Genomic DNA, 27,748 nt, shown 5'->3' on the forward strand with positions numbered 1-27,748 from the left:
TTGCCTGGCGTCTCAGGCTGCGTGCTTCTGGAACCTGCGCCAACCCCCTACCCTGGCACACCTTCTCTGCCACTTATCCCATACCCCTCCTGCAGCGATCTACCCTAACCAATCCCAGAATCCCTTGCTCCCATCAGATTTAGAAACTCGCTCAGTACTACATACTAATATTTTTGTTTATCCAGATGAAACTGCATTTTCATTCAGTTAATACAAAGATTAACCTTCAGTAATACTCATGGAAACAAACAGCAAAAACCAAGCACACCTGTGAAGATTACTGAAAAAAGACTAAAACGTTTAATATTGCTGCAGATCAGTCATCTTTTTCTCTTACAAGGAGTTATAAAGTGCAATGATGTGGGAAGGCATACGTTTTAATCACAAGAATTGTTTTGGGACTAACTGCTTCTACATTCCCAGGGTGTCATCATGGCTTCCAAATAATTACAATGCTCATAACATTTCTATAATTCCGAGCTATTTGCTCATGGAGAATGACAGGGGACCTGCTTTCAGTTTACTCTATATGTGAACGCAGTGGATCATTACCAAGCCAATCACAGCATACCATTTTAAAGTTGTTTTGCCACACTCGACATTTGCTTTACGTCTTGCAAGGTGTATGTGATTGGAGCTGTGATATTCATTCAACTTATGTTTATCCTTTGGCTTAACAATGAAGACATGAATGACTTTTCTGGAACAATAATAAGTAGCTTTCTTTATGAAAGCTGAATGCATTTTAACACAAACGCACCTCATTTACAAATTGCACTGGGAAACACGATTAGAAAAGTTGACATTTTTAAAACATTGTTGCATTCTTTGTGGGCACTTTATAGACAGCTTAATAAGGTAAAAGTTCTCACTGCTTTCTTCAACTCAAACTACTTTTAGAAGAACTCTTCCTCTTTTAGAAGAACTTGCTGTGCATTAAGATAAATAAATTCAAACTTAGCTATAGAGGCAGCAAAGATAAGTCAGGCTATAAGCCCATCTATAGAACAAGTTTAATTTATAGCCAAATGGAGAATACACCATTTATTTACAGATCAAAAATGTTTGCGCATCATTTTGATGCTTCCAAAGCTTACCACACACTGATCCGTTGCTGGATCTTGATGTTTATTTTGTAATATGGGCTGGATTCTTGATGCCATAGTTTAAACGGGCAAACCAGATGATTCTACCTACTTATACATTTCTACAGTCAATAACTGTAGCTTCAGGTAAATTTAAGACTCCGTCCAGGTCAAAGGCTGGTTTTAACACTATAACACTGAGACATGCGGCTAGCCTGCAAAAAATCCTATATCTACCAGATGATACATTTTCCCAGGCCTAATTAAACACGTTAGAAAAAGAAACTACAAACATCATACATTACCACTTTTAAAAGGCAGTCAGATAAAGAAACAACGGTTTAAAAAAAAACTGAAGCACTAAGAAAATAGCTTAACAAATAAACATACAATTTGATGTACTATCCAGTTTTGTCACCCCATTAAACTGCACACAGTATTATATGGGGGTATTTCTCAGCCTGAGTTACGTTATCCAACTATACCCTAAAGAACAACAGGCCTCCCCTTCGATACATGCAATTAGCTCCCTAACAATGGTAAGGATTGAGAATGTAGGAGTCGAATTTTCCCTTTTGAAAACAGGACAGCAAGTTGTTTTATGTTAAAAAAGTAACTTTCCATGGGCATAGTCACACTGCACCTGACTCAGTGCATGGTCAGAGATAATTTACTCCTGAGGTATAAGAATAAAAAAGTCCATCTCACGCAACAAGGATCAAGTGAATCCAGTCACCAAACATCATGTGCAAGTGGCAATCTGGATGATCTACTGGTTATTATTGATTTTATTACAAAATAATTTTTACAATCAAATAAATCCAAAATTCTGAAGCAAAACACATCTTAAAACATACACAACAAAGAATATTCAAAGTAAAACAACAGTTTGGCATGGTCAAAAATAGCATTCAATATAATTTATTATCAACAACTTTAAGTAATTTAACAAATATCACACAACTGAAAAATTCTGCTCAGAAACAGGATTCTATGAATTGATCTTTACTTCATTGTAGAATTCACTCAGTCCTCCTCCACCTCAGTACAAATGTCAAATATGTATTTAATGGTTTGGTCAATTATTGCACCTCAATGCCATGATTATGCAGGGTTGGTAGATTTCAGCCTTGATGGAAAATAAGATGTAAATAGGCTCAGTATCACATGAGCCATGAAATGAGGGGGAAATTAGCTTAGGTACTTACATCTGACCCCTTTCTATTGACCTTGCTGGAGTAACCTTATATTTACGCATCTGTGAAAGGGAGTGGGTTTTGTTGAGATGCTCTTCATTGTGCAAAAGCACATCAGCTTTTGTTGATTAGACTTGTGTACCCAAATGTGAGGTGTTTCCCACAAGAAAACTGGGGAAAGCTAAATAACAATTAACTTGTTCAGATACCACATTTCACTAGAATCAAATTATCTGCAATGGTTTTAAAAAATCTTTCATGGCAATGAAGCAATATACTTAAAAGGAAATCAACTAGCCTTCCTGTCGATAGCGGTTAAGTAATTGGTCCCCTATTCCAGAAGGGAGTCATTGTGTTGAGTGCTCATGAGTGCAGATTTCTTCTCTACAAAATGGATAGAACTATAACCGAGATATTATACATGTATCTCCAATAGTTTCTAGAGACTGAGGCAGTAACTTTCCTGCATTATCACTGTGCATGTCTCATCATGAGCGATTCTTCAAAATTACAGGTACTGTAATGACAAAGAAAATAATTAATAAAACTGTTTACTTAGTAAGATAGGCTCTACACTGAGTATTAACAGCTCCAGCAATTTGCTTTGAATAACTTATTCCTTAATGCAGGAAATCTACTACAAAAATGAACTCTAGGTCCTTAAAATAAATTAAAACCACAATAATCCATTCAGTTTCGTAATAGTTACTTCAAAGTCATCTGAAAAACAATTCAACATCAGTGATTTAATTTCATCTTGCTAATTAATATTTTTCACAAAGAAAGGACTTTGGCTTCCCGTTGTTCAAAGTTAGTATAGGAACAGTGTAATGAAGTATACATTATATTTACAATCAGAAGAGATTCTACAGATGGTAAAATTCTTGAGCAATGCACACAAAACCTGGTGGAGCTGAGCAGGTCAAGGAGCACCTATGAAGGGGAATAAGCAGTTGAAGTTTTAGGCAGGCCAAGACTCTTAATCAGGACAGGAAAAGAAGGAGGCAGAAGGTGGTGGGGGGAGGGCAAGGCATGCAAGCTGACAGGTGATAGGTGACAGGGAAGGGCAGTGGGGGAGGGGGAGACAGTGAGAAGCTGGGAGGTGATAGGTGGAAGAGGTAAAAGGCTGAAGAAGAAATCTGATAGGGAAGTACAGTGTACCATGGAAGAAAAGGAAAGGGGGGCTACCAGTGGAAATTGAGGAGAAGGGGAGAGCGAGGAATCAGGAAGGGGAATAGAAGAAAGAGAAACGTAAGTGGCAGAAATAACCAGAAGATAGAGAATCAATGTTCATGCCATCACATTGGAGACTACCCAGATGGAATATGAGGTGTTGCTCCTCCTTCTACCTGAGTGTGACAGCAGAAGAGACCATGGACAGATGTTGGAATGGAAATTAGTTGAATTGAAATGGGTGCCCACTGAAAGATACTGCCTTTTGCAGTGAACAGAGCGAAGATGCTCAAAGAGATCCCCCAGTCTATGTCAGTTCTCACAAGTGCAGAGCAGGTTACACCAGGAGCACCAGATACAATTGATAACCATGCGAGACCCCCAGGCGAAGTGTCACCTCACCTGGAGGGAGGAGGTGTAGGGGCAGGTATAGCACTTGTCATGCTTGAAGGGATAAGAGTCAGGAGGGAGATCAATGGCCCCCTATTTTTGTGGGACAAGCGGAGAGGAGGTGGAGATGAAAGGGAAAGATGTTTTTAGTAACAGGATCCCATTGTAGATAGCAAAAGTTTCAGAGAATGATGTACTGGATATGGAGGCTCATGGGGTGGTAGGTAAGGGCAAAGGGAACCCATTCCCTGATATGGCAATGAGAGGATGGGTGAGACAGATGTGCGGGAAATGGAGGAGATGTGAGTGAGGGCAGCATCAATGGGTGGTGGAACAGATACCCATTCTTTGTCAGTTTATACTCCTCCCCTTCCTTATCCTGGTTTCTACTCTTCCCTTTCCAGTCCTGATGAAGGATCTCAGCCTGAAAAGTTGACCATTTATTCCACTCTATAGATGCTGTTTGAGTTACTGAGTTTCTCCAGCATCTTGAGAGTGTAAATATTTGCTCTGTACAGAATTATTATATAGGGGTTCCATTGATGTTTATACTTAAGAACACTTGGCAACTTGAACATGACAATTTGAACCCTATTTACTTTAGAAAAATTAAACATACTTACTGATGATAACTAACAAGACAATTACGACAACCACTGATATGATGGCCTTCATCTGAAATGGGAAAGATGAAGAAGTCAAAACGTGCCATGCAAAGCTACATTTTATGAACCTTAAGCAGGGATAACTGGTTAAAAATAATTTGCTTTTCTATCATTTACAAAAATGTGGCTTAAAGTCTATTTTCATTTTATGCTGATTTTTAAATTTATATACTTTAGGACTAATGGCACATGCAGATCAAAAGTTTGGATCAAACAAGGAATAGAAACAATGTTGTATCTTGCCTCTTCATTCATCTGCCAATGAACTCTTTCAGAGCATCTGTTTTTCAAACAAACGTACAAGCAATAGGATACCCTACATATCCATTTTATGCCATTACAGTAAGGATTAGGAGGAATATGCAGTTTATTTTATGTTTTATGTGCCTTTCATGATCTCAGGATACTGAGAAATTTGTTTAAATGATATGAAACTGCACTCAGACCCATAACAATTCTTTTTAAAAAATCCCCAAATTCCAAGTCTGCCAATTAAAATTATTTAATGTATTATATATTGCCCTTTCAATGCCCTCAATAACTTTCCCCATTCAATCCAGCTGTTATCGCAGATCAGTAGCTGTATCATCACTTTTCAAAAATCCTAAATAACAAATAATCCTCTTTACTACCATCAGGGAGATACAGGAGCCAGAAAACACACACTCAGGATTCTAGGAACAGCTTCTTCCCTTCTGCCATCAGATTTCTGAAACACCTATGTACCCATGACTGCTATCTCACTATTTTACTCTTCTTTCATTCATTAAAAAAAAATCTTGTATTGTATGTTGCACAAGATTTTATATCAAAATGATAAAAATGGGAAAAAGGATAATTAATGACTATTTAACAAGTAAATACAAATGTCAATGTGTACCATAGTGTGGTACAGACAGCTACTTTAAGATTTTTTTGTGCCTAGTAGATTTACTAGCTTTAGTGCCAGAATCAATAAAAGACATTTCTGAAAGGTGAAGGAAAGGTCAGTTACTTTTGAATGAAGTGACACAAGAAAAGCTGCTGATTTTCCATCAATTTCTATAACTCAGATGTACAAAAAAAAAATCACAGATAGGGCAGAAATATTTCTCATTCATTCACATTTGAGAATCTGAATCTGTAATGAACTTGTGTATTTATCTGTGACAAATGTTACAAATGTTCCATGTTACAAATGTTATTCCAGACACAATCAGGTCATAAAAACTAAGGAGATCATGTCTCTCTGTAGGTAGAACATCTGGTTATTGGAATATCATGTCCCATATGCAACAAAAATCAGAGTCCTGAGTCTATTATCCAGCAGAAAAAAAGAACACAAACCATCCTTTGGACATGGTTTTCACTAAATGCAGGCTATTTACAAAATGGATATTTGATCCGGGGTATTGGAGAAAAAATGTGCATAGAGTACCCGATTGCATCAAACAATAATGTAGAAGTAAGCTTTTAATTAAAGTGTGGGAAGGAAGAATAGGATAAATTTGGGAAGACAAGTTGAAGTAATTTTTCCCCTAAAAGGTGTGTACAGAACTGTTAAAAAGCTAAACCCAAACAAAGTAATCAAATGACCCAATTTTGCTGTAATGCTAACATTCATGTTTCGTTTGTGAGGTAAAGACTCTTAAAGTGGCTAATTTAGAATTAATTTCCATATATGACACTAAGTATGTGTTCAACAATGCTTCCGCATTGAACAGGAGGAAGTACTTCAATCTAATAGATATACGTTGGATCATGGAGCAATCCCATTCCCTCATTAACTGCCTCTGTTACCTTTTCATTCCACACTACCATCAACTCCCTCGAGATTCAACCACACACCTACATACAGGAGGTAATTTATAGAGGCTAATGACCCTAATAAATCATGTGTCTTTGGGATGCTGGAGGAAACTTGGCAGAAATCCAAGAGGCCACAAGATGACCCTGCAGACTACACCAGAGATCAGCACTGTACCCAAGTTACTGAAGTTTCTGCTAACCGTGTCACCTTGAATACTTACTTCAAGTATAGCTTTTACGTTTACTTCTCTATAACATTGTTTATTGAGAGAATCCGTTCATGTGATGTAACAAGTTAAAGAACGGAAAGACATTTAAGTTGTATGGACATACCTCCATTTATAATTGAATAATAAGTTCAAACAAATACATGTTATAAAATGCTTTAACTGCAAAAACAATATTCACTACCTTTATCCAGCACTTTTGGTGCAGGTGGTGAAGGAATGTGATAGAAGTTAACATCAAAGAAGAATCTTGAAGTGAAGATGAGGATGATTTGAAAGTTAGCAGATTTGCAAATGGGAAACAACAGATAATATAAATGATCAACAAGCAAAATTTTGGACAGAAGAATGGATGAAACTTGGGGCAGGAATAATGAAGGAGATCTGTATTTTAGTAAGAAGTATCAAATGGTGATGCTTTTAATGGAAAGTAAACAATGTAGAAGAACATGGAGAGTAGGAAAACAGGAGACTCTTCAAGAGCTGGAAATCGAGAGCAACACACACAAAATGGTGGACGACCTCAGCAGATCAGGCAGCACAGATTGGTACTTTGATCATTTGCAGTGGTGACCAATAGTTGATAAAACCATAACGGGATAAACAAAGTTAATTTCCAGAGAAACAAAATACAAAAGGAGAAAAATAATGTTAACAAGCCTCTACTTCAGAGGTTCCCAACCTTATTTATGCTATGGACCAATACCATTAAGCAAGAGGTCCATGGACTCCAGGTTAGGAGCTCTTGCTCTATTAAAATAGAGACTCTGCCAAAATGAAACTTTCCTCAAAATTAGGTCTCTAATAAACCTGTTTAGATAAATGAGCTAGCAAAAGAGTGAGGGAATTTAAATTTACAAGGAATACTGAGTACAGCTCTGGTCTTCTCACCAAAAAGCAGATATTGAAGGGAAAAGAGTGAAAGGGAAAAGGGGAAAAGGGTGTTATTGTCAGCAAAGATTAAGTAGGGTGAGGCGACAACTTCAAAAAAAACAGCAGCAAGAGATGGTTTTATAAAGCATGAAGACAACAGAAATCGAAATGCAAATTGAATGGTACAAAAATCAAAGTCCAAAAGACCTATATACAAGTGTACAATTTTTCTAAAGCAAAGCTTTACTTCTAAAAACTGTTTCTGACCTCATCTAAAAAGTAGGATTAATATCTTTCATTTCCATCTAATTCCACATTTTATAAAGTATCTGATTCAAATAAAGTTTCAATACTAATAGTTCTGACAATAACCAGATGAAATAAATACACTGTATTAAAAGTTACCACAGGTTTAGTTGATAAAACATCGGGTTCCTTTTATTGCAATGCTTATGGCAGGAATCAAATATTGACAAGGTTTTTAATGTTATGCAAAGAGCAGAAAATTTGAAAATAATAACAGATGGGTGAAATGCAAGCTGTCTACATTTAAGATCTTTTTTTCAAATTCAATTTGAAAGTGCTGTATTCAATAACTTATTAACACCAATCTTACTTATTAAAACTAAATATAGATTAAAGTCTCCTACTACACACTCCTCTCATTTCTTACGCTATGCCTAATATTCCAATTACTACTCTATAGCCTATAACTAACATCTGTGTCTTCTGTCTTTGTCTGTTTCTTCGCACCACCCAAACTAATTCTAATTTTGCATTGTGATATGATCAGCCAACTTTATAGCACTGATAACCATTACATCTATTTGTGGCCTTAGCTCGTCTCTTGTAAATGCTGTGTGTATTTCTTTGAAGTCATAGTGTTATCCTGCCTGGAAACAGGCCCTTTGGCCTTCCAAGTCTGCATTAATCACCAAACATCCATATGCACTGATCCTACATAATTCCTGCACTAACACCAACTTATTCTCTCCATATTGCTATCGATTTCCTTTAGATTCTACCACCCAACTGCAGCAGGAGTAAATTAGACTAGCCAATTAACTTAACAAACGACCCAACTTGGGGATCTGAAGAAAACTTGGAGCATTCTAGGGGAATAGAAACATAGAAAACCTACAGCACAATACAGGCTTTTCAGCCCACAAAGCTGTGCCGAACATGTCCTTACCTCAGAACTACCTAGGCTTACCCATAGCCCTCTATTTTTCTAAGGTCCACGTACCTTTCCAGGAGTCTCTTAAAAGACCCTATTGCCGGCAGCTCATCCCATGCACTCACCACTCTCTGCGTAAAAAACTTACCCCTAACATCTTCTCTGTACCTACTTCCTTTTCTTTTTACAATATTTTTATTCAGAAAAAAAAACAATTACAGAGTGCAACACATAGATACATCTCAACATAACCTGTGTACATTCATATATTGTGATAAAATGGACCAAAATGTTACAGCATAACACATACAGGTATACCACTCTGTAATCAAAAATTTAAAGATAGGTCATACATCATAAAAGAAATTTTTTATATTAAAAAAGTCAACCCCCTACCAACTACCAAAGAAAAAAGCTGATGGATGATAATAGATAAATGAGAAAAGAAAACATATTCACTTAAGAAGAGAAGATAAAAATACATATAAAAGTCTGTGCACTGTTAAACTTTATAAATTGGAAAAGTAATTTAGGAAAGGTCCCCAAATATCATAAAAAGATTGTTTCGAATTTAAGACTGAGCAGTGGATCTTTTCTAAATTTTTTTCTTTTCTTTTTTTTAAATTAGTTTTTCTATACATTTTACAAATTAAAAACCCCAAATCCCAATGAGGAACATTAATACAGTGCAAAATTAAGCATACAATGACAATATGCTACAAAGGAAGAGAACTTGACAAAAAAGCACCTAAATTGAAGACAAGTAAACTTAGTATCCTCCCCAAGCCCCACAACACAAAAAAAAACAACTCTAGACCAACCACAACACAATATAGAGAGTATAAATCAGGACAATCAAACTCCCAGACTGTGAATACACTTAGCAACAGAGGATAATAATGCCTACTACCAGAAAAAAAAGGGAGCTGAAACCAAGGGACCGAAAAGAAAAAAAAACCCTAGTCAAGAGGAAGGTTATGAAAGTACTCGATAAAAGGTCCCCAGACCTTATGGAACTTTAGATCCGAATTAAGAACTGAATAATGAATTTTTTCGAGGTCCAAGCAGGCCATAATGTCATTAAGCCATTGCGCATGAGTGGGCGGGGCAACATCTCTCCATCTAAGGAGGATCAAGCCTCTAGCCAGGAGAGAGGCAAAGGATAATATTCAGCATTTGGTCGGACTCAGAAACCGAACAAAGCAATTAAGGGGTTTGGTTCTAGGTGCTGATTCAGAATACACGATAACGTAGTGAAGACATCTTTCCAAAATTTCTCCAAGCTAGGACAGAACCAGTACATATGGATGAGAGAGGCCACGCCCCTCTTGCATTTATCACAGAGCGGACTAATGTTAGGGTAGAATCGAGATAGTTTAGATTTAGACATATGGGCTCTATGAACAATCTTAAACTGTAAAAGGCAATGGCGAGCACAAAGAGAGGTTGAGTTAACCGATTTGAGAATCGAGTCCCAGTTCTCATCAGATAAGGAGGTATTTAAATCCTGCTCCCAGGCCATTTTAATTTTATCCACAGGGGCCCATCGTAAGGCTGCTAATTTATCTCGAATAATTGATATTAAACCTTTACCTAGTGGATTAATGGAAAGAAATAAGTCCATAGCATTTTTCGCAGGCATTTCAGGAAAGTTAGGAATTAAAGGAGCAATAAAGTGTCTAATTTGGAGATATCTAAAAAAATGAGCATTGGGCAGATTGAACTTAACAGAGAGCTGCTGAAAAGAAGCGAAGCGATTATCAATGAAAAGATCTTCAAAATGTCTAATGCCCCTCTTATACCAAACATGGAATGCTGAATCGTATGTAGTAGGTAAAAAAAAAAAGTGATTATGTGTGACAGGGCTGGAAACGGAAAAACCATGGAAACCATAGCATTTCCTAAACTGAGCCCATATACGCAAAGTGTGTCTAACAAGAGGATTAGCTATTAATCCGGACAGACTACTAGGGAGTGCAGAGCCAAGAAGTGCAGAGATAGATAATTCTTTAGTGGAGCTCAACTCCATTGCCACCCAATTAGGGCACTCGGGTTGGCCGTGGAAGAAAGACCAGAAGGTAGCACAACGTATATTAGCTGCCCAATAATATAAACGAAAGTTAGGTAAAGCCATGCCACCCTCTTTTTTAGATTTTTGGAGATGGATTTTATTAATTCTAGAGCGCTTATTCTTCCACAGATATGACAAAACAATAGAGTCTAAGGAATCAAAAAAAGATTTAGGAATAAAAATTGGGATAGATTGAAATAAATATAAAAATTTGGGGAGAACATACATTTTAACAACATTAATACGACCTACCAAAGACATAGATAGAGGTGACCATTGTACCAGACTCTGTTTTATAGTATATGAAAGATTGGCAAAGTTTTCACGAAACAGATCTTTAAACTTCCTTGTGACTGTAATTCCAAGATAAGTAAATTGATTATGGACTACTTTAAAAGGGAGATCACGAAATGTTAGTTCTTGTGCTTCTTTATTAATTGGGAAAAGTTCACTCTTATGTAAATTAAGTTTATAGCCAGAGATCTGGCTAAACTGGTCAAGAAGTGAAAACATTAGAGGTAAGGATGTAGACGGATTTGAGAGAAAGAGTAATAAGTCATCAGCATAAAGAGAAACTTTATGCTCAACACCCCCTCTCCAAATCCCGGTCAATTCAGGACAATTTCGAAATGCTATCGCCAAAGGTTCTATAGCCAAATCAAAGAGAAAGGGACTTAAGGGGCATCCCTGACGGGTGCCACGTTTGAGATTAAATACTTGGGATTTCTGAAAATTAGTTAAAACAGAAGCAGCAGGACACAGGTACAGCAATTGGATCCAAGAGATGAAACTTTGGCCGAGGTCAAATTTTTCTAAGACTGCAAAAAGGTAGTTCCACTCTATACGATCAAATGCTTTCTCCGCATCGATGGAAATAACACATTCAGGAATCCCAGTTGGAGCTGAGTATAAGATATTAAATAAACGCCGAATGTTAAAAAAAGGGAGACGGTTTTTAATAAAACCTGATTGGTCATCAGAGATAATGGAGGGAATAACGGTTTCTAATCTATGAGCCAAAACTTTAGCTAAGATCTTTACATCAACATTGAGCAAAGGAATCGGCCTATACGAGGAACACTCTGTTGGGTCTTTGCCCTTTTTTAATAGAAGAATAATAGATGCCTCATTGAAAGAGGGTGGCAATTTGCCGTAATTAAACGAGTCAGATAATACTGAAAGTAACTGAGGAGAAAGAAGTGAAGAGAATGATTTATAAAATTCCACAGGGAACCCATCAGGTCCAGGAGATTTCCCTGAGGACAGTGCAGAAATTGCAAAAGATATCTCTTCTGATGATATAGGCGCATTAAGTTTGGCTTTAAAATCAGATGAAAGTGAAGGAATATTCAGATTCTGTAAAAATTGATCAACAGAGTTACTGTCATTCAAAGATTCAGAGGAATAAAGCCAAGAATAAAAATTTTTAAATGCGTCATTAATTTCTAAATGATCCGATGTAAAGTCTCCGTTCTCCTTCCAGATCTTTGTAATATGTTGTTTGGCTTTGGAACGCCTCAGCTGATTGGCTAGAAATTTACCAGACTTATCCCCATGAATGTAAAAGCGACTCTTACTTTCGAGAAGTTGGCGTTCGACAGGTTGAGTAGACAGAAGATTAAATTTAGTTTGGAGTTCAATGCGCTTCTTGTATAGTTCAGGGTTCTTAGTTTGAGCATATAGTTGATCCAATTCTTTAATCTGGTTAGTGAGGTCTAATCGATCTGCACAGGATCTTCTGTTGAGATTTGCTGTGTAAGAAATTATTTGACCCCTCAGATATGCTTTCATGGCATCCCAGACAATCTGGGATGGCACTTCAGGTGATGTATTAGTGTTAAAATAAAAGGTTATCTGATCCTTAATAAATTTTTAAAAATCATCATCCGATAATAAAGTTGAATCAAACCGCCAGTGTTTATTCCTCTGAGGGAGACCAGGAAAGTTCAGAGAGAGAGTAATTGGGGTTTTCTAAATTTAAATAAGACATAATATCACGTAGCCATTGAAGATGTGTAGGAGGGGTAGACTCCTTCCATTTAAGCAAGATTGCTCTCCTTGCTAAAAGAGAGGTAAAAACTAAAACCTGTAGGTTAGAAGTATTTAAAGTTATATCTTCATCTGGAATAATACCAAACAAGGCAGTAAGGGGATTTGGGTCAAATTGGACCCTAAAAAGTTGTGAGAAGGTATGGAATACTTCACGCCAAAACTTTTCAATTTTAGGGCAAAACCAAAACATATAAATTAAAGAGGCATCAGCAGAGTTGCATTTATTACAAAGTGGAGAAACATTCGGATAAAAACTGGACAGCTTCTGTTTAGAAATGTAAGCTCTATGAACCACTTTAAATTGTAGAAGAGAATGACGAGCACAGAAAGATAATTTATTAACCCGTTTAAGAATTTTATTCCATCTATCATCAGAAATCTGACAATTTAGGTCATCCTCCCAAGCTTTTTTTATTTTATCTAAAAGGTCTTGTCTAGATTCAATCAACAAGTTATAGATACCGGTAATAGAACCATAGAATAATAATAGGTAATAGAAGCAAGCTCGTTTAAGTAAAGTTTACCTACAAAGAAATAAAGAGATGGGTGGATTAGCCCTACCCAATTTTAGGTTTTACTATTGGGCTGCCAATATAAGGAATATTACTTTCTGGTCTTATTATATTTATCGTAAAGATTGCCCATCATGGGTCTCCTTAGAAGTTAATTCTGTAAAAAATTCCTCTATTGTCTCTCTTCTTGGATCATATTCTTCTTTTTCAGCAAATAAAATAACAGATAACATAATTGTTAAGCAAACTTTAAGGATTTGGTCTCAATTTAGGAAATTTTTTGGTTTAGCAAATTTTTCATTATCATCTCCCATTCTCCTTAATTTTTTTTTTATCCCTTCCATGACTGACAAAGTCTTTAAGGATTGGGATGAACTAGGTATTAAGTGTTTTTGGGACCTGTTTATCTCAGGATCTCTTGCTTCATTTGACCAATTGTCAACTGAAATTGCACTCCCAAAAACACATTTTTACAGATACCTTCAAATTAGAGATTTCTTACGTTTCCAATTAACTACTTTTCCTATAGGCCCTGATAAAAATTTACTGGACAATCTTTTAAATTTAAAACCTCTGTACCTACTTCCAAGCACCTTAAAATTATGCCCTCTCATGTTAGCCACTTCAGCCCTGGGAAAAAGCCTCTGACTATCCACACGATCAATGCTTCCCATCATCTTCTACACCTCTCATCCTCCGTCGCTCCAAGGAGAAATAGTCGCGTTCACACAACCTATCAGATTGCTCCCCAATCCAGGCAACAATAATCTCCTCTGCACCCTTTCTACGGTTTCCACATCCTTCCTGTAGTGAGGTGACCAGAAATGAGCACAGTACTCCAAGTGGGGTCTGACCAGGGTCCTATATAGCTGAAACATTACCTCTTGGATCTTATACTCAATCCCACGGTTGATGAAGGCCAATGCACCATATGCCTTTTCAATCACAGAGTCAACCTGTGTAGCAGCTTTGAGTGTCCTATGGACTCAGACCCCAAGATCCCTCTGATCCTACACACTGCCAAGAGTCTTTCCATTAATGCTATATTCTGCCATCATATTTGACCTACCAAAATGAACCACCTCACACTTATCTCAGTTGAACTCCATCAGCCACTTCTCAGCCCAGTTTTGCATCCTGTCAATGTCCCGCTGTAACCTCTGACAGCCCTTCACACTATCCACAACACCTCCAACCTTTGTGTCATCAGCAAATTTACTAACCCATCACTCCACTTCCTCATCCAGGTCATTTATAAACATCACAAACAGTAGGGGTCCCAGAACAGATTCCTCAGTCACACCACTGGTCACTGACCTCCATGCAGAATATGACCCATCTACAATCACTCTTTGCCTTTTGTGGGTAAGCCAGTTCTGGATCCACAAAGCAATGTCCCCTTGGATCCCATGCCTCCTTACTTTTTAATAAGCTTTGCATGGGATACCTTATCAAATGCCTTGCTGAAATCCATATACACTACATCTACAGCTCTACTTTCATCAATGTGTTTAGTCACATCCTCAAAAATTTCAATCAGGCTCACAAGGCACAACCTGCCTTTGACAAAGCCATGCTGACTATTCCTAATCATATTATGCCTCTCCAAATGATCATAATTCCTGCTATATGGAATACCATATAGTCAAAGGGATAACATGCAAACTCCATACAGACAGCACTGCAGGTAAGCACTGAACCAGGCAGGTGAAACTGTGAGGGAGCAGCTCTGCTAGCTGTGCTGCCTCAATACAGCATTTTTAATTCAAGATTTTAACATTTTTTCCTGTACTTTGACCCCATTTACCACTTGCTTTTGTGTATGAAGCCTATTTTGGTTGCTGTTTTTTGTTTGTTCCTTCCTGAACTCCTGTTCATCTGCAAGCTGCTTTAAATCTTCCCACCAAGAAACCCTTTTAAGGATATTGGTCCTGTTCCTGAAGATAAAAATCTATTCGATTTGTACAGGTCTCACATGTTCCACAACAGTCCCAAAGCCTCAGAATTGTAAAGCTCTTGTGCATCATCTCCAGCCACAGTCAATTGCTCTACATTTCTATTCCTGTAGTTGACATCACACACTATTGAAATAATCCTACCATGAATATCTTTTAAGTACTGCTTTTTAATTTCATTTCTAGCTCCTTGAATCTATTGGTAGGATCGCATCCCTTTATCTACCTATCTCATTGGTAACAACATGGACCATAATTTCAGGATGTTCTGCAGCCATTTAACAATGTCGTTAACTGTGGTACTAGAAAAGTAACATACCATTGTGGACTCCCATCCATGGCTACAGAATTGCCCACCTTTCTCACTAACTAAAGCAACTATCGCAATTGATCTGCTATTCCAAACACATATTCTACACTATTCATTAAGATTCAAATTTATCACATGTACACTGAAATATACAGTGAACTATTTGACTGCATTAATAGTTTTTAAAAAGCAGATCAACACCAACAAATTAGTGAATTAACAGTTGCACTATTGGTCAAAACCTAAAGATTTAAGAATGGCCTTGTGGAGACGAGCAAAGAAGTCACCTATTGTCTAGACCAAAATTCATCCCTAGACAAATGTAAAAGTAGATTACCTTATCTCACTGATGAACCAAAAGACCTTGCTGAGCACAATGTCTCCCACATTTTCTACTTGTGATCATATTAAAAAGTACAACACAGATGTTTTCAAAAAAAGCACATAATTCTGTCTTCAGACTTAACTGTTACTTTTAAAAAGAAAACATTCTAGAAAAATTATCAATTGTGTGACATTAAAAATGTCAAAACCTGTAAATTCTTTACAGGCAACAGAGCTCACAATTACAGTGTCTGCAAACCAGTATATAGCCCTTAGCTATTCTGCTCAGAAAAGAATTCCAAATCTTTTGAAGCATCCAAATTTGTTTTACATATACTGCACCAGCTGCATATTGTCCATTATGATACAGAACCTACAATTAAAGATTATTTATAAATGGGTCAATGAAAGTACAAATCACGGAGACCAATTTTTAAGTCATGGACTATTTATTAGTTTTCCCGAAAATGGTTATGCTCACCTTGTTAGTTTAAGTTCAAAAGTAGTAACACAGATAGTAAACTGAATGAATCTTGTAACCATTATTTAATGTATTTGTTCATTATTTAAAACACTTATTCCCTTTTAGTGTCCAAATTAAAATAAACATTTATTTTCACAGGAATGCTTTAATATTTTTAACTACTTCAACAGTATTTCTATGCAAAGGAACACATTTTACTGGAAAGACATTTATAAATATGATATTAAAATCAATCTTATTACTAAGTGATACAAAGTCAATTTGTTCATAATTCATTATGAACTATGGGTAGTCTACAGAATGGTAAACATTCATAATTATAATCAATTTTCATATTGTTAATATGTGCCATATATTCTTTACAGTTTTCAGGGGAATTTGCAAAGCAGAGAACTTTGAAAAAACAAACTAAACAGAATTGATAACTAACAGAACCCTCAGGTCAATGGAATGTATTAATCACATGAAGAGACAGGTCTCACTTCCGTTTAAGCTCTATGCCCCAGGAATTGCTATCCTGGTTTTCTTGACATCATTATTTAGCAATTATCTCTCCAAGGCAACTGAAAAAAAATACACAACATTTACCATACTACTTACCTTACACTCTCTCCACCACATCTGACGTCTCAACTGCTTTGCTCTGTTGCTGAAAACTGTGGCATTATCAGATAAACTTTCTACGAAAAACAAAATTAACATGTCTAAGACAGAAAGCCTGGATACAAATGGAATTGTAAATGTCTGCAGTCAGGATAATTCAGATCAATAATTCAGATTTTAAGAGTAAATTTATGAGTTCCCTATTATTATTCTGCTCCAACAAAGTAATTCTGAAAAGAAAGGAAACTTTATTCGAGTTTCATCGATGTCAGATAACAATCTGCAGTTACTGGTGAACTTTCTTTTTCTAAATAATTCAAATTATGTTTTTGCTTCAAAATATTATTTAAAATACAACATTACCCAACACAAAAAGATTACAAAAATCCACTGGAATTAAATCTATCTAGAGAAACAGCTGCAGCAACTAGGACAAGTAGGATCCCGCCCCATCTATGTGCTGATTTATCCAACCCCTTCGATATCCCCAGAGGCATCACCTGCATTTACGCACACCAAGAATCCACATGGGATTTTTGGAGTTACAAAAGTAAGCCAAAGGCAAATTTACATTGCTCACTGACCTTTCAAAAATTTTTTTTAACCAAGCAGGATACTTATTAATATTAATTTTATCTCTGGTAGCATTTATGATACATCTTTCTCTATTGCTGACCAATAGTCTCTCAACACACCACTGATCTGGATCTGAAGCCGACCATCTCTGACCTTTCATATTTACAAAGGTTAAAAATATTAAAAAGCCGAAGGCCTCCATGCCAACCTAAGTCCCTCACAAAATGCAGCTCAGCTGCTTGCCAAAGAACCTTAAAGACCCAGAAAGCCAAGGCTCTCTGCTACAGTCTATAGTGCTAGTGTCAATCACAGTGGGTTGCAAAGCTACTACAATGACTTCAGAGACCAGAACATGGTTTGTAGTTCCTACTCTGCCTTCTCAAAATAGCCATTCATAAATGTCAGCTGTATTGAAATATCTGTGCTGAAAGAGTGAATGTTTCAGCATATTCCAAAATGTTTTGCAAACAAAAAATATCTATAGTAGCTGTAACAGAAGTTCAGGGGCAGTAATCTGGAGTGGAGAGTATCGGTATCAGTCTTGATGAAGTGGACCAGAACACAGACAGTTTTGAACGAATACAAGATTAATAGCTAGTTATGGTGAATTTGTGGCGACCCACTTCCTAGCGCACTCGCAAGTTCGAATAAAATCTTTTTTTAACTGCAGTTTACCGACTCTGTGTCGTTACTTCAGCGCTGCGTGAAGCACACTGCTACAAATTCTTGCTAAAAAAAAATTGTTAGACACTTTCTCAGCAGGAAGGGTGCAATAGTGTGAGGTACAAATTTCTTCATTATTGTTGCCTATACAGATTTCTTTTCAACAGTCCTGGTGGCAAGCTGAGGAACAAGGTGGAGCATTTGAGAACTGACTTGAATCAACGCCCTCCAAGGCATAGATCATTTGTATAGACGCACAGAAACCTTGTGTAACATAGAAAATGTTGGACACTTGAGCAGTACAGGTTACATATTACTATGGTCAAATTTCTGAAATGCAGAGGGGGCTACAAGAGTAACTACAGTAAACTACTACTGGCTTTGCGATCTACCCAAGTTACTTGTTACTTTTGAGTGGCTGCCAGAACATCTTTATGATGTTGAGATACATCCTTGGATGTGCTGGGCCGCATCGTCAGTGATGTAACCTGGGGTCATTAGGTTTTTTAAAAAAAAAAATTTTAATTGAATTTTCAGATAGGTTACAGAAATAAAAAAGGAAGGAAAGAAGGAAAGAAAGAAGGAAAGAAGGAAAGAAGGAAAGAAAGAAGGAAAGAAGGAAAGAAAGGAAAGAAAGAAGGAAGGAAAGAAGGAAAGAAAGAAGGAAAGAAAGAAGGAAAGAAAGAAGGAAGGAAAGAAGGAAAGAAAGAAGGAAAGAAGGAAAGAAGGAAGGAAAGAAGGAAAGAAGGAAGGAAAGAAGGAAGGAAAGAAGGAAAGAAGGAAAGAAAGAAGGAAAGAAAGAAGGAAAGAAAGAAGGAAGGAAAGAAGGAAAGAAGGAAGGAAAGAAGGAAAGAAGGAAGGAAAGAAGGAAGGAAAGAAGGAAGGAAAGAAGGAAAGAAAGAAGGAAAGAAAGAAGGAAAGAAAGAAGGAAAGAAAGAAGGAAAGAAAGGAAAGAAAGAAGGAAAGGAAGAAGGAAAGAAAGAAAGAAGAAGGAAAGGAAAGAAAGAAAGAAAGAAAGAAAGAGAAAGATATCAGAAGATCCCCACATGCTCCATGGAGTTCATAATAGCTTTAATATGTATATTTATTTCTTTCCCCAGATAACCAATAATTTTATCTTCGGAGCACCTATATATTTAATCCTATTTTTTGTAAATAAGGGCGCCAGGTCATTAGGTGTTTCAGGTCCTTCAACATCAGACACCCCTGTCCAGGTAACCCAAACAGGTTTGATCAGGCCCTGACTTGTGTCCCAGCAGCACTGGTCCACAGGTCACACCTCTTGATCCTTAGCCATCTGGAGGCTCCCTCAGAAGCCCCTGTGACTGACCTGATGACATTTTTCTTGGCAGCCTTCCTAATGCCAAAATTATTCTAAGATAAATTTTGATAAGGATTTGTTTAAATAATGGAAGTTCCTTTGAAGTTCTAAATGCATATAGAAGAAAGTACATTAAAAAAGTAAACTTCTCTAGATCAGATTTAAAATACCTGTAGTAGGACTCAGTATGTTTTAATGGGTTGATTGATCCAAAGGAACCTAATTCAGTGATCAACAAGTGTTGTGTCCAACAAAAATGAGAAAGTAAGCACTTTTTGACTGTTCTGAAGACAAGTAGTAATTATCCCATGCAGTTCAGTTTTGGAAAATAGCACCTAGGGAATCCATTGGCTTTCCAACTTCAATTGATTTCCTTTCCTGGACAGTACAAATCAACATTTTCTGATGTGAATACACAATGTTTTCTTTAAAATATAGTGAAGTAATAAAGTGCTTTCAAAACCTATAGAGTTTGTAAGTTTTCTTTCCTCTAGTAAATGAAATACACATTTCCTACTCCTCCTTTAGTCTCAAAATATGAAATTACATCTGATTACTTGGGTCCCCCACATCATCAATTTTGAAAATCAATATCCAATTGTCCAGAACATTATTCAAGCATTCAACTAATAGATTTACAACTGCTTCTCTTTCTTTCTCTCATAGTCCACTCTCCTCTCCTATCAGATTCATCCTTCTCCAGCCCTTTAACTTTTCCACCTATAACTTCCCAGCTTCTTACTTCATCTCCCCTCCTTCACCAACCTGGGGCTTTCACCTATCACCTTCCAGTCTGTCCTCCTTCCCCCACCCCCACCTTTTTACCCTGAGCTATCTTGTGTTTTAAGTGCCATCCTTAATTTGAGTTAACAATTGATTTTAAAAAATATTTTTGTTTTTCTTTTAAACTGCTCATGAATCTGACTGCTGGTAAGACTTGGGCTTTTATTGGCTCATCAGAGCATTACTACAAAGCATTATAGGGGCTTGTTATTTTTGGTCAGGCAGTTCCACACTGCACATGCACCTGTGATCAGAAAGCAGCTATTAGGTCCAATTGGTAAAATTTAATGGTGCCTGCTTACTAGAGTTGACAGGGTTAATTGCATGCATTCAAGATACAAAGCAATTGATTTAAAGTATTAAAAGTGTAAATAAACCATGAAAGACAGTTCTTACCGGATTTATCTTGTAGTTCATCAAGCCGCTCTCCTCGTTCAATCACTCGGGTGATATTCTCCTGCATCACATCAATAACCTCGTCAACTTGATTCTGAACACTAACAAAGAAGAAAAAAAATTAACATTGTTTTACAACTCTCTAATACAGAACACCTGTCATAGATATGTGGAAATTACCAGATGATTGGAGGATAGTCAATGTTGTTCTGCTATTTAAAAATGGCTCTAAACAGAAAGCAGGAGATTATAGGCCGGTGAGTCTGACATCAGTTGTGGGAAAGTTAATTGTAAAGTATTCTAAAGGATCAGATATACAAGTATTTGGATAGACATGGACTGATTAAGGATAGTCAGCATAGCTTTGTGCATGGTAGGTCGTGTCTAATCAGAGTTTTTCAAGGAAATTACAAGGAAAGCTGATGAAGGCAAGTCAGGTGGATGTTGTCTACATGGACTTTAGTAAGACACATGACAAGGTCCCGCATGGGGGCTATTCAAGAAGGTTCAGTCGCTTGGCATTCAGGATGAGGTAGTGGATTGGATTAGGCATTGGCTTTGTGGGAGAGTCAGAGAGTAGTAGTAGAAGGTGCCTCTCTGACTGGAGGCCTGTGACTAGTGGTGTGCCACAGGGATTGGTGCTGGGTCTTCTGCTGCTTATGATCAATATCACTGATCTGGATGATAATGTAGTTAACTGAATCAGCAAATTTGCGGATGACACCAAAATTGGGCATGTAGTGGACAGTAAGGAGCTATCATGGCTTGCAGAGCGATCTGCATCAGCTGGAAAAATGGGCTAAATAAAAAACAAACAGGCAGATGGAATTTAATACAGACAAGGTTTTGCACTTCAGTAGGACCAACTAGGGTATGTCTCATACAGTGAATGGTAGGGCACTGAGGAGTGTGGTATAACAAGAGGATCTAGAAATACAGGTACATCATTCACTGAAAGTGGCATCACAGGTAGATAGGGTCATAGAGAAAGCTTTTGGCATACTGGCCTTCAAAAATCAATGTAATTAGTACAGAAGATGGGATGTGTTATTGAAGTTGGTGAAGCCTAATTTAGAGTATTGTGTGTAGTTTTGGTCGTCTACCTACAGGAACGATGTAAACAAGGTTGAAAGAGTGCAGAGATCTGATAGAGCTGTACAATATTATGAGGGGGATGGATAGGATAAATGCAAGCAGGCTTTTTCCACTGAGGTTGTGTGGGACTACAACCAGAGGTTATCGCTTAAGGGTGAAAGGTGAGCAGTTTAATGAGTACACAAGGAGAAACATCTTCACTCAGAGGGCCATGAGAGTGTAGAATGAGCTACCAGCACAAGTGGTCCACATGAGCTTGATTTCAACGTTTCAGAGAAGTTTGGATAGATATATGGATAGTAGGGATACAGAGGGCTATGGTCCCGATGCAGGTCATTGAGAGTAGGCAGTTTAAATGGTTTCAGCATGGACTAGATGGGCCAAAGGGCTTGATTCTGTGCTGTACTCCTCTATGTCTAAGACTATGCCCTTTATCACTACGAGTCATGGCAAAAGCAAATGAAAAGGTATTTGAGAATAAATCTCAGCTGTCCCCATGGAGGTATATCAACTATCAGCATGTCAAAAATTTTTGTTTAAATTTACAATACAATATTTTTTTTCCAAAAATACTTTATTCAGGAATATTACAAAATAAAGTTATTTACATAGAAAAAAACATTCATTAAATCTGAATCATTATACAATAAATAAAATTATTTACAATAAATTATGCGTTGGCTCTGTTCCTATTCAAATTAAAGATGTTTACAATAAACCATTCATTGACTCTCAACTTTAGGCAAGTATTAAAGACTTATTTACAGTAAAAAAAAATTATTAACAATAAACATTCAGGTGTTGACTCTCATTCCTTTACTTAAGTTCCTTTACGGTCTATACATTTCCAGCCACTTCTGGGGCACCATGTTGACTCATCTATCCACACCGCTGATGAGAGGTATTCTCTTCCCCACCCGACCCCTCCCACTCCCGTGGGTGATGAACCTTAAACTGTGGTCCTTCCCCAACGGGCCTTCGTGGTGGTTGCACCAAGCTTGAGTGCATCCCTCAGCACGTATTCCTGCAGGCGAGAATGTGCCAGCCAGCAGCACTCAGCCACGGACATCTCCACGTGCTGGTAGACCACCAGGTTTTGGGCTGACCAAAGAGCATCCTTCACTGATGATCTGCTAGTAGCATTGGATGTTTGTCTCCGCGTGCATCTCCGGGAACAGCCTGTAAATCAGGGAGTCCTCAGTTACGCAGCTGCTGGGCATGAATCTTGACACCATCCCTTGCATCCTCCTCCACACCTTTTTCGCGAACCCACAGTGTGCAAAGAGGTGAGTCACTGACTCCGCCTCATTGCAGTCCTCCCGTGGGCAGCAGGGTGTGGAGACGACGTTCCGGGCCTACTGGAAGGATGGGATTGGGAGGGCCCCTCTCACCGCCAGCCAGGCGAGGTCTTGGTGCCTGTTTGTGAGGTCTGGCGATGAGGCAATTTGCCAGATGTACTGGACAGTCTGCTCACGGAACCACCCCACTGAGTCCATCTTGTCCTTCTCCTGCATTGCCTGCAGGACATTACATGCTGACCACTGTCCAATAGCCTTGAGGTCAAAGGTGTTGACCTGGAAGAACTTTTCTACAAAGGACAAGTATTGCGGCAACGACCAGCTGACTGGGCCATTGCGTGGGAGTGGGGCCAGATCTATCCTTCGCAGCCAGAGCGACAGGTCGACCCTCGGCACATAGTGATACTTTGTGCCCACGTATTTGGGATCCACACACAACCTGATGCAGCCGCACATGAAGCTGGCCATCAGGGTGAGGGCGACATTGGGGACGTTCTTGCCCCCATTGTCCAGGGACTTGTGTATTACAGCCCGTCTGACTCACTCCATCCTCGATCCCCAGACTAATCTGAAGACAGCTCTGGTGATTTTCAAGCTGCAGGAGCAGGGGATGGGCCACACCTGTGCCAAGTACAACAGATCTGAGACAACCTCACACCTGATGACCAGATTCTTGCCCATTATCGAAAGGGAGCACCCTCTCCACAGTCCCAGTTTCTGTTTCACCTTGGCAGTCCGCTCCTGCCAGTTCTTCCTGCACGCCTCGGTCCCTCCGAACCAGATCCCCAACACCTTCACGTGGTCGGGCCTGATGGTGAAGGGGACAATGGATTGTTTGGGCCAGTTGCCGAAGAGCATGGCTTCGCTCTTCGTGCGGTTGACCCTGGCTCTCAATGCCAGCTTGAACTGTTCGCAGATGTACATAAGTCTGCGAACCGACCTCTGATCAGAGCAGAAGACTGTGACGTCGTCCATGTACAGGGAGATTTTAATTTGGGTCCCTCCATTGCCTGGCAGTGTCACCCCTCTTATGCCCTCATCCCTCCTGATGGCTTCAGCAAAGGGCTCTATGCAGCACATGAACAAGACAGGGGAGAGAGGGCAGCCCTGCCTGACTCCAGACCTGATGGGGAAGCTGTCTGTTTCCCACCCACTGACCTGGACTGCGCTACAGATGTCTGTGTAGAGCAGTTTAATCCAATTCTGGATTCCCTCCCCAAAATCCATTTTGGAGAGTACGTCCGTCACGTACATATGCGATATCCTGTCAAAGGCTTTCTCCTGGTCCAAGCTGACCAGGCAGGCATCCACAACCCTGTCCTGCACGTAGGCGGTGGTGTCCCTCAGCAGCACAAGGCTTTCTGAGATCTTCCTGCCCAGTACAGCACAGGTTCGGTCCCAGTGGATCACCTGCTCTAGAGCAGACCTGACCCTGTTGGCGATAGCCTTGGACAGGATCTTATAGTCCACATTCAGGAGAGAGAAAAGCCTCCAATTCCTAATGTCCTCCTTTTCCCCCTTCTGCTTGTAGATGAGGGTGATGATGCCTTTCCTCATGGACTCTGACATGCAGCCCACCAGAAGCACAGCATTGTATACTTCCAGCAAGTAGGGGCCTATCCAATTCCACAGAGTCGAATACAACTCAACTGGTAATTTACAATACAATATACATTCAAGTTACCATACACATTGTTTCACTGAACACAACTCACTTTTCAGATGGTGACAAATCATTATTCTGTCACATCATTGTTAGCTCATTCACTATTCACTGCCACAATGTGATATCAGAATAACCTGTAGCACTTTTATGAGCGGTTATAAAAGTCTACAGCAGAATATAGCCAATAAACATTTTTATGGGAGAGACAAAAAAGTTATCAAGTATAATGCATAACATTTGGATTTTCAGAGTGTGACAAGACCCTAAGGTTTATTCATTATGGGAGGGGGAGGGGGAAGGGGAGAGCAACCTTTACGGGGCACGTAACAAAAGTGGTCAAGGGGTATGATTCTCGCTTGGGGTGCGAGAGGTCTCAGGTTCAAATCCCGGATGAGCCCCCAATCTTGTATTGTACCCCGTAATGGGTTAAAAGAACCAGCAGAAATGGAACACACCTGGAGTCTGGTTTTGCTATTAACAAACATTATTTTGTTAGTAACTATGTAATATAGCAATATAAAACCAGATAAATCAAATAGGTTAGTAGAGTTCATGCACATGTAAGTCTGTAAATATGAAACCCAAACTTCTTCAAGCTTAGGTGGTAAGTGATACAGTCTTATGATGATATATAAATGAAGTCAGTTCAGTTCGTGTTGTTGAATTTAGTAGAATTGAGGACAGAGAGAGAGGTGATTTGCTATCTAAGTAAGCTGATGTCCTCGATCTTCCCGTTGTCCTCCAAAAACCTTCTAAGGTCACCGACTGTGACCACACTAAGGGTACCGTCTTCACGCGGTAAAGCTATCAACCCAGGCAAGGGTTAAACACACCCATAGCTTTCCACAGGTCACCCTTTTTCCACGCTGCCAGAGCCACTGATCGACTCTCCCGATCGATCTTCAAAATCCACCCTTTCGTGGGCACTCAAAGCTCATCCAGTGTCTATTTCTTCAGTGTCTCTGTATGTCTTCTCTGTGTGTCTACCAGAAACGGTGGGGTGTGTGTGTGTGTGTGTTTTTTTATATGTATATCTCCCCAAACATGCTGAACACCAACTCTCCATTATATAGCTCCGCCCTTCCATAGTGACTCATGATCGGCTCAGTGCGACGCTCTCTCAATCAGCAGCACAATCTCTCTCTTTAAAGGTACAGTCCATAATGAATAAACCTTAGGATCTCGTCACAAGAGGACATTCAACAAAACTTTCCAAGAAATCAGTCACTGTAGTGGATCGTTACAAAGTAGAAAAGGGAAAAAAAGTCAAACACTAAATTAACTGATCATCCATGCTCATAGAACACTTAAAATGGACAAGATATTGCTGGATAGCACATTTTACAGCAAATAATATGAACTGAATATTTTCCTTCAGAGCACAGTTTTACTATGATTAGCTGGCAATATGAATTGACAATGGCACCAATATCAAAAGGGTAGGGACAGAAATGTGGGCAGAGGGGGTGGGGTGGCCCTGTTGGTGAGGAATGAGATTCAGTCCTTTGCAAGGGGGGACATAGGGTCAGGAGAAGTAGAGTCTGTGTGGATAGAACTGAGGAACAGTAAGGGCAAGAGGACCCAAATGGGTGTTGTCTACAGGCCACCAAACAGTAGCATGGATATTGGGTGCAAGTTGAATAGGGAGTTAATATTGGCATGTGGCAAAGGTAATGTCGCAGTAGTTATGGGGGATTTCAACATGCAGATGAACTGGGAGAATCAGGTTGGTGCTGGACCACAGGATAGGGAGTTTGTAGAGTGCCTATGGGATGCATTCTTGGAACAGCTTGTACGAGAGCCGACCAGGGACATTCTGGATTTAGGGTTATGTAATGAATAGGATTTGATAAACGATCTTGCAGTGAAGGAGCCATTAGGAGGCAGTGATCATAATATGATAAGTTTTTATCTGCGATTTGAGAAGGATAAGGGCAGCTCGGAGGTGTCAGTGTTGCAGTTGAACAGGGGAAACTATGGAGCCATGAGGGAGGAGCTGGCCAAAGTTGACTGGACGGATAGCCTAGCAGAAAAGACAGTGGAACAGCAATGGCAGGTATTCTTGGGAATAATGCACAAGGTGCAAAATCAGTTCATTCCCCCAGAGAAGGAAGGAATCAAAGGGGAGAAAGGGGCCTCAGTGGTTGACAAAGGAAGTCAGAGATTGCATAGTATTAAAAAAAAGGAAGTATGACAGAGCTAAGGTGAGTGGGAGGACAGATGATTGGGAAGTTTTTAAGGAACTACAGAACTTAACTAAGAAGGCAATACGGGGAGAAAAAATGAGGTACGAACGCAAGCTAGCCAGGAATATAAAGGAAGATAGCAAAAGCTTTTTTAGGTATGTGAAGAGAAAGAAGATAGTTAAGAACAATGTTGGGCCCTTGAAGAATGAATTGGGTGAAATTGTTATGGGAAACAGAGAAATGGCAGAAGAATTTAATGAGTACTTTAGATCTGTTTTCACTAAGGAAGACACAAGCAATCTCCCAGATGTATGGATGGGCCAAGGACATAGGGTAACAGAGGAAATGAAACAGATTGACATTAGGAAGGAAACGGTGATGAGAAGACTGATGGGATTGAAGGCTGACAAATCCCCAGGTCCAGATGGTCTGCATCCTAGGGTACTAAAGGAGGTGGCCCTGGAAATTGCAGATGCATTGGTAATCATTTTCCAATGTTCCTTAGATTCAGGATCAGTTCCTGAAGATTGGAGAATGGCTAATGTTATCCCACTTTTTAAGAAAGGAGGGAGGGAGAAAACAGAGAACTATCAACCTGTCAGCCTGACATCGGTGGTGGGGAAAATGCTAGAGTCCATTATTAAGGATGAAATAGTGGCATATCTAGATAGCAGTGATAGGATTGGACTGAGCCAGCATGGATTTACCAAGGGTAAATCATGCTTGACTAATCTGTCGGAGTTTTTCGAGGATGTAACCAGGAAGTTAGACAAGGGAGATCCAGTGGATGTAGTGTACCTTGATTTTCAGAAGGCATTTGATAAGGTCCCACATAGGAGATTGGTGGGTAAAATCAAAGCTCAGGGCATCGGGGGGAAG

The 27,748-nt window shown here is 39.0% G+C and overlaps 1 protein-coding gene across 1 annotated transcript in view; it reads right to left on the bottom strand.

The window, feature by feature from the left end:
• Positions 1 to 277: 277 nt before the first annotated feature.
• Positions 278 to 27,748, bottom strand: part of vamp4 (vesicle-associated membrane protein 4) — a 99,339-nt gene continuing 71,868 nt past the window's right edge. The window contains exons 5-8 of the mRNA XM_073063581.1: positions 20,625 to 20,725; positions 16,883 to 16,962; positions 4,468 to 4,519; positions 278 to 2,798 (exon numbers count right to left, since the gene is read on the bottom strand). Coding sequence (XP_072919682.1) covers positions 2,770 to 2,798; positions 4,468 to 4,519; positions 16,883 to 16,962; positions 20,625 to 20,725 — 262 coding nt within the window. The 3' untranslated portion in view covers positions 278 to 2,769. The remainder of the gene's footprint in view (positions 2,799 to 4,467; positions 4,520 to 16,882; positions 16,963 to 20,624; positions 20,726 to 27,748) is intronic.

Source organism: Hemitrygon akajei, chromosome 12 (assembly GCF_048418815.1).
Source record: "Hemitrygon akajei chromosome 12, sHemAka1.3, whole genome shotgun sequence".
In the NCBI taxonomy this organism is placed as follows: domain Eukaryota; kingdom Metazoa; phylum Chordata; class Chondrichthyes; order Myliobatiformes; family Dasyatidae; genus Hemitrygon; species Hemitrygon akajei.